The sequence below is a fragment of the Austrofundulus limnaeus genome, unplaced genomic scaffold, assembly GCF_001266775.1.
Source record: "Austrofundulus limnaeus strain Quisiro unplaced genomic scaffold, Austrofundulus_limnaeus-1.0 Scaffold1504, whole genome shotgun sequence".
Classification (NCBI taxonomy): Eukaryota; Metazoa; Chordata; class Actinopteri; order Cyprinodontiformes; family Rivulidae; genus Austrofundulus; species Austrofundulus limnaeus.
Window position 1 is genome coordinate 25,274 of NW_013953906.1, and position 7,725 is coordinate 32,998.

At 39.3% G+C, this 7,725-nt stretch overlaps 1 protein-coding gene across 2 annotated transcripts in view; it reads left to right on the forward strand.

Annotated features, from left to right (window-relative positions):
• Positions 1-221: 221 nt before the first annotated feature.
• The window catches only part of LOC106535604 (ADP-ribosylation factor-binding protein GGA1), a 10,094-nt gene continuing 2,590 nt past the window's right edge, over positions 222-7,725 (forward strand). Inside the window, exons 1-16 of one of the 2 annotated variants that reach the window (XM_014032648.1) lie at positions 222-306; positions 900-984; positions 2,180-2,255; positions 2,344-2,442; positions 2,716-2,839; positions 3,275-3,375; positions 3,912-3,992; positions 4,774-4,911; positions 5,096-5,177; positions 5,244-5,354; positions 5,435-5,581; positions 5,676-5,719; positions 5,803-5,972; positions 6,047-6,273; positions 6,741-6,914; positions 7,058-7,168. In XM_014032648.1, coding sequence (XP_013888102.1) covers positions 261-306; positions 900-984; positions 2,180-2,255; positions 2,344-2,442; positions 2,716-2,839; positions 3,275-3,375; positions 3,912-3,992; positions 4,774-4,911; positions 5,096-5,177; positions 5,244-5,354; positions 5,435-5,581; positions 5,676-5,719; positions 5,803-5,972; positions 6,047-6,273; positions 6,741-6,914; positions 7,058-7,168 — 1,816 coding nt within the window. In that variant the 5' untranslated portion in view covers positions 222-260. The remainder of the gene's footprint in view (positions 307-899; positions 985-2,179; positions 2,256-2,343; positions 2,443-2,715; positions 2,840-3,274; positions 3,376-3,911; positions 3,993-4,773; positions 4,912-5,095; positions 5,178-5,243; positions 5,355-5,434; positions 5,582-5,675; positions 5,720-5,802; positions 5,973-6,046; positions 6,274-6,740; positions 6,915-7,057; positions 7,169-7,725) is intronic. The other variant, XM_014032647.1, reaches the window with a different exon arrangement.

Sequence of the window (7,725 nt, forward strand, 5' to 3'; positions counted from 1 at the left end):
GAGTAAATGTTTTTTAGTTACTAGGATTGCTAGATGGTGTTTTTATGGGCTAATCCTTATCTGAATCTCATTTATAGCTGAGATGCTAGAGATGGATGTTTTTACATAGAAGATTCCCAGCTACACACACCAAAAACTGCAACTAGACTTCCAATCGTTTTTATTTTATGTGCTAATGGTCTTCCATAGATCATGGCTATTCACGCGATAAATTACAAAAGTCACGTGATCGTAGCCACTCGGTAAAGAAATAGCGAAAGATGGCGGCGGCGCCTTCAGATGAGACCAGCCTACAGTCTCTCATCAGTAAGTCTTTACGTTAAAAACAAAGTACCTGACGACATTTTTCTAAAAAAGGAACAAAAACCGAAACCTGGCTTTTACGAAAATACGTTGACCCGGACGTATAAAATGGCACCAAATGTTCAGCTGTCATTGACAACTTTGTAATGATTTGTCAGAGTCTGTGAATGAAAACAAGAAAACACGAGAAAAAAGGGGGAACAAAGATTGGCAAACCTTGCCCCGTGTTTTACGTTTTAATTTGTGTTTTTTTTTTTTTTTTATCACTGACAACCTTAAAATTGTGACAATACTCGGCTGGAAAATTTAAACATCCTGGAAATGTTCAATCCTGAAGCTATCCTTCCTCCTTTAAGATCAGCTCAGCGGAAGCTAACACAGCCCCAAGAACTTCTTCTTATAGTTTAAAACTCGCATTTTTCTCTAAACTTCATTAATCTGCACGAAATTATACTGTTACACAAAATGCCACAGTGTTAAAGTGTTGAAAACTTTGTCTGCGGGGGGAAAACAACGAGGAAGAACTGTCAACACAATATGAATATTCACTTCACCTGCTGTGAAAACAGGTGATCTTTAATGGTTTTATTTTCCAGACAAGACCACCAATCCTCTGAATAAGGAGACAGACTGGGACAGCATCAAGGAGTTCTGTGATCAGCTCGACCATGAATCGGATGGGTAAAATAAAACATTAAATTTGATATATCTTGTAATTTGAAACATATTTATGACCCTTTGTGTGCATGGTGGCAAAATGAATTAGTTGCTTAGTGTGTTTTTGTGTAGTTTGCGTGCATCAAATTTGTTTGGAATTATAATGTTTTTTTTACCTCTTTATGTATTTAAATGTTTTATTGTGTGAACGTTTCACAGCATTCACTATATTGAGATAATTTTTTTCTGCCGTACGTTTTCTGACACCTATCTCGTTCCTCAGTTTTTGTGCTATTTTAACAATTCATATAAACCAAACATTCAGCTACTTCAGGACATTCCGGCTATGACTTTTGGTATTTCAACTATGTATAATTTTTTTTATTTTTTTTTAAATTTTTTTTAGCTATTTCCCCTATTTGTCCACATACTGTACCTCCCGTTGAAAATGAACGGGCCATTTTCGATCTACTTAAAATCCTTCAAAATGTTTCTAAATCTTTACAGCACCTTACACCTTTTGATCTGGTTCTGCTCTTTTTAACTTCCTTGTGCTAATTTTAGTTTTTTTTCCTGCTATTTCAGCTATAATTCTGCATCTTTCTGCTGTTCTTCTGCTATTGTTTACTTTTTGTGCTTCTTTATTTGAGCTATTTATGCTTTTTACAATTGCTTTCTGCTATATTCAGCTATTTGCTGCAATTTTAGCAAATGCTCAGCTGTTACCAGGTAAAGTTAACTTTTTAAAGCTAAAGCCTGTTTGTAATTTTTACGACTTATTTCTGCTAAGTTAAGCAAACTTGTGCTCCTTATTCTAATCTTTCTTTCTTTCTTTCTTTCTTTCTTTCTTTCTTTCTTTCTTTCTTTCTTTCTTTCTTTCTTTCTTTCTTTCTTTCTTTCTTTCTTTCNCTTTCTTTCTTTCTTTCTTTCTTTCTTTCTTTCTTTCTTTCTTTCAATGTTAAAATTCACCATCTGGTTGCTAATTCAACTTGTTGCTGCTACGTTTAGCTTATTTTTATGCTAATTTTAGATTTTTATACTGTTTCAACTCTAATTCTGCTTCTTTCAMCTTTTCTAATTGAACTCTCATTAACTGTTTCACTATTAAAAATTTCAGCTCCATTTCAGCAGCTTTGAGCTAAAGTTTACAGCAATCAGCATTCACATTAGCATTTTCACAGAAAATGCAATTTCTCTAGTTATTTCTGGGGTTTTTTAGGCCTCAGCTTGCAACCAGACTCCTGGCCCACAAAATCCAGTCTCCTCAGGAGTGGGAGGCAATGCAAGCGCTGACGGTAAGAGTTTACCCTGCAGCGCTCAGTGATATCTATCGTTTGCTGTGCTTGTTTTTGTGTGTGAAGATGAACCTTGTCCCATTCTCAGGTTCTGGAGACGTGCATTCAGAACTGTGGGAAGAGGTTTCACGACGAAGTGGGAAAATTTCGCTTTATTAACGAGCTTATCAAGGTGGTCTCACCTAAGGTAAGAACGTACAGAGCAGTCTGGTTGAAACTTTATACCCCTGAGAATGTGTCGAATACATTTTGATTATCAAAGCAGCAACACTTTATACACACACACACACACACACACACACACACACACATATATATATATATATATACACACACCTTTCTGCAGCTTTAATAATGTGTTATATAAAACAAAACACTTGCAATGCGGTTTTCCAGCCTTAGTTTAAATTTCTATAAAATAAATAATGTCTTTCTTAATCGATCTCTCCTGACTCTGTAGTATTTAGGAAGCCGGGCTCCTGAGGCCGTGAAGAAGAAGATTTTTGAAATGATGTACAGCTGGACTGTGAGATATCCCCATGAGACCAAGATAGCCGAAGCTTATCAGATGCTGAAAAAACAGGGTGAGCACAAAAACAGTTTTTTTTCTTCATTGTTACTCGTGAGGAGTGTTTATTCCAAATTTTTGCCACACAGGTTTGCAGAAGTTTGCAGTTCCCTTCTTTAACCAYTGTTTTTAGTTCTCCATAGTTTGTTCTTTCCAGCACGTCGCTGATATCGTTTCTGCTTTCAGCACAAGCCTGACGCTGGGTCATGTGTAATAGAGTTTCTCATAAATGGGTTTTCCCCAGAAATAAACAGTTGTCATAAGATACAGATAAATATAAATAAGTTGTAGATAAGACTTGTTTATGCTTGTAGTAAATGTCCAGTAAAGCAGGAGTAACACTTTGTTCTGTAAAATATCTACAAACAGTGAGTGCATCAAATACTATCTGTTTTGTTGATGTTAATTAATTAATTAAAATGTGTTTTTTTTAATTAACTGCTGTTTTCAGGCATTGTGAAGCAAGATCCCGTGCTTCCCGGTGAGAAGCCGCTGCCTCCCCCTCCACCCAGAACCAAAAGTGCCATCTTTGAGGACGAGGAGAAATCCAAGGTTGGTATGAGAGGCGAGAAGCGCATCCCGTAGGCTTGTGCTCTGCCTCGTGATAAACATAAACATGGAGGTAAGCAATGGAGGAGGAGCGATAATCTGCTCGTTTGTGTCTCTGTGTTTGTTGGACAGTCAGAATTATTTAAATGAAACTCTTTGTGAATAATCATTTACAACTCATTACGATTTGGTGTCAGCCCCATCCAAGATGACCGCCACTTCTTAGCGACCTTAGCGAACACAAAAACAGCTGTAACTCAGCTAATATTACAGATGCTGAGCTCAGTTTTAGTGTGGAAGTAGCTGAGAGTCATCCCCGTGATATACTCTGAGAACAAACACGTTTCATCACAAGATAATGTAATTTACTAAGTTTCACTAAAAGAAAGTCCTTTATAAATTTTTTACATTAGGCAAATATCTTTCAAATCAGCTGAAGTCAGAGTCCTTGAAAGATTTTTCTTAAAGGAATCATTATTTATAAATTTTTCTTCCGCTTTCCTTCACCCCTCCTGTTTGCTCTTATCATGTTTTTGCAGACGCTGTCCCGCTTATTGAAGAGCTCCCACCCTGATGATTTAAGAGCAGCAAACAAGCTCATTAAGGAAATGGTTCAGGAGGTGAGCTGTGCTGTTTGCAGCGTGCGTATGTGTTTATATTCATGTTGTGTGTTAGCTTTCCAAGCATGAAAAGTTCTTTGTGAACTCAGACTTCACTGAATAGKTCAGAAGCAATTTCAATTATTAAAAAAATATATATGTTGTATAAAACAAAATCTGTATATTTAAGRGATACAGTACACAAAGAACAAAAATAATCTCAATAAAACTTAAAAAAAAGATAAATGCTTCAATAAGCAGGTRGTAAGTGGTTCCATTAAATGAAACGTTTTATACAATTTAAAGGCTCAAAGTTTTGTTTTTTGGTGATTGTCCTGATGCATCTCAGTAATCCAGGTAAAAAATCAAAAAGAAAAAATTTGTAAAGGTCTTCTGGACGGGTTCTTCTTTAATGAAACGTTTCGTCTCTCCTCCAAGAGACTTCTTCAGTCTGAGAGTTTCAGGCTAAATTCAGGCTTTTGTGATGTGACTGATACTCACATCACATGGCTATCGTTGACACCTAATTAACACCTATTGTTAACAGGGGTGGAGTGATACTGGCAATAGCCGCACTGTAGGAGGGGAACAACTGAAAACGGAGGCCTCCACCTCTGTTTAATGATGGACGGTCTTTCTTCACAAAAATGGCTTCTTTTACTCCTCTCTCAAACCAACGTTCCTCTCTATCAAGAATGAGAGGAATGTCTCATTCTTAACACACGTCTTTGGACGGTACATTAAAACTTTGTCCTGTCAGAGTCGTTGGTCGTAACGAGACCGTTTCGTCTCTGCCTGTCAGGATCAGAAACGAGTGGAGAAAGTGTCGAAGCGAGTGAACGCCATCCAGGAGGTGAAGGAGAGCGTCAGCCTGCTGAGCCAGCTGCTGGAGGGATATAGAGCGGAGAGCTGCTCCCAGAGCAACCAGGAGCTCATCAAGGTGAGCTCAGCGTGACATTAGGTGGGAGGGGCCAGACATAGCTGCTTATTGTTGTTTGTTTTCTGTAAAAATATGCTGGTMAGACTCCATTATTTATGAACCTTTGCACTTTCCTCTAACTACATAGTAGTCTTACAGGCAGCCCTCAGAAAATGCTTTTATTGAAACCTGATTTAAATTCCAGGATCTTTACCAGCGCTGTGAAAAGATGAGGCCTACTCTGTTCAGATTAGCGAGCGATACTGAAGACAACGATGAAGCTTTAGGTAAGTTTGGATCTGACTCTTAAGGTTTGAAAGCCCAGGCGTTGCTGACCAATTTCCTCCCGGCAGCGGACATCCTGCAGGCCAACGACAGCTTGACGCAGGTCATCAACCTGTACAGGCAGCTGGTGAAGGGCGAGGAGGTGACGAAAGATGGGATTGCTGGATCCTCACAACCAGGTGCTCTTTCCTGTTTCCTCCTGCAGAATAAAGCGTTACGCTGCGTTAATCTGGGCCTAATTCCATCCACGTCTCTGCAGACTCATCATCCAGCAGCAGTTCAGCTCTTCTGGACCTGGAAGGACTCAGTGTTTCAGCCAAGGCCGAACTGCCCAACTCAAACTTTTCCGTCCCACAGGCTCAGAACGTGGGATTGACCCTTTTAGACGATGAACTCATGTCTCTTGGTATTAAAACCCAAACATTTGGCACAATTTGATGCAGATATTTGCAGTAATTTTTGAAAATAATAATTTTATCTAAATTTCTTTTTGTTTTTAGGATTGAATGCAWCAGAAAACTGTGACTCCAGCGTCTCCTCTCAGGTGAGGCATAAGACGCTGCTGGAGCAGGTTTAGATTTAATTTGAAAGTCATCTCCACTCTTCACACACCTGTTTTGTTCTCAGATACTAAATGTTGCAGAGCCTTCGACGTTACGGCCAGCTGTGGTCCAAACGTCCCACACTCCACCAGCAGGTGCCTCCGCCYCTCCGCCTAAAGCCATGGAAGAGCTGGAGCTGCTGGGGAAAACGCTGCTACAACAGTCTCTACCTCCAGAAAGCCAGCAGGTGAAATGGTGAGTGAAACTACTCGGGAATAAAAATCCCAGACATTTCCAGATGAAGTGAAACACAGAACTTTGTTTTTCAGGGATAAACTCCAGCCTCAGTCTAAAGTTCCTTTGCGAGATCTTCAATTAAAATCTGGCACCAGTTCTGGACCCGCTCCTGCTCCTGAGCCRACGCCCAGCCTCCATTCAGATCCGCCCGCCACCCTCCTTTTCTCCAGTCTTAGCGTCGCAGAGAAAAGCTCGTGTGATTCTTGCGACAGCCTCTCGCTGACGGACGTCACCGTCCCTCTGGAATCCATCAAACCCAGTGAGTTCTAAAATCGGAACAAAGGATCCTGGTATGGAGTTAAATTCATGCCATAACGTTGCACACAAATTAAACGTTTCACAAACTGTCCTCAAACTTTGTGRACACACACAAAATATGTTGCACACAAATAAAACAGGTTTTGAGCAAATCAAACAGGTTTCACACAAACAAAACTGGTTTCACACAAATAAACCAAGTTTCATACAAAAATTGTGTGTAACCCATTTTGTTTGTGTGAAACCTGTTTGATTTGCTCAAAACCTGTTTTATTTGTGTGCACAAAGTTTGAGGACAGTTTGTGAAACGTGTTAAATTTGTGTGCAACCCGTTTAATTTGTGTGCAATGTWATGGCATGAATTTAACTCRATATCTTTAGTTGAAACTTTGAGATCCAAAATGCCTACAAGTTGTTGTTTTATTTAGATATTTTAATCCCTTCTWTGTAATTTGTCTTCCATTTCAGGCAGCTTGTTACCGGTGACTGTCTTTGACAAACACAGTCTCAGAGTTTTGTTCACCTTCACACACAACTGTCCTCCATCCAGACCTGATGTTCTGGTGGTGATCATCTCCATGCTGTCCTCGGCCCCCATCCCCGTCACCAGCATCCGCTTCCAGGCAGCTGTGCCCAAAGTAGGTSCAGTTATTATTATTATTTTTACCACCGTTAATCAAATCTAGTTCTGCTCACTCAGTTTTTAAAGTTTCTGTGTAATAATTATCGCCTGGTGAGGACGTAACTACCTGTTTTTATTGTGACGATGACTTGGCGTTTTCCAGGTGATGAAGGTGAAGCTGCAGCCTCCTTCCTGCACCGAGCTCCCAGCCTTCAACCCCATCCTGCCTCCAGCTGCCGTCACTCAGATTCTACTGTTGGCCAACCCTCACAAGGTGCTCCACAGCTGACGCCACAAACAGAGGGTTTCAGATAACGAGGCGAACGCTGAGCGCCGAAAGACTTCACTGACYTTCGGTGAAGAGGCTGAAACTGAGCTAACGTTTGAACAAGAACATAAAATCCACAGAGCAGAGCAGAATAAAAGGAGCAGCTAAAGCTAAAGGATAAAAGGAGTAAAATATTAAACATTAAAACAAGCACAAGGTTACTTAAAGGTTAAAACAAAAGACTCGCTAAAAGAAGCAGAAAGCTAACTAGAAGGTAACTAGAGGTTTTAGAAGTTAAAACTCACTAAATAGCTAAAAACTAAAAGTAGCAAACTGCTAGCTATAACTAAATGTAGCAAAATGCTGGAAGCTAAAAGTAGAAAAAGTCTAACAAAGTTAAAAATAATCAAAATTATAGCTAAAAACTAAAAGCAGCTAATTGCTAGGTAAATTTTAAAAGTAGCTAAGAGCTAATAGAAAAATGTTCGCTAAAACTAAAATCAGCATAAGACAAAATCAGAACCAGTAGCTAAAGATAAAATATATATATATATATTTCAAAT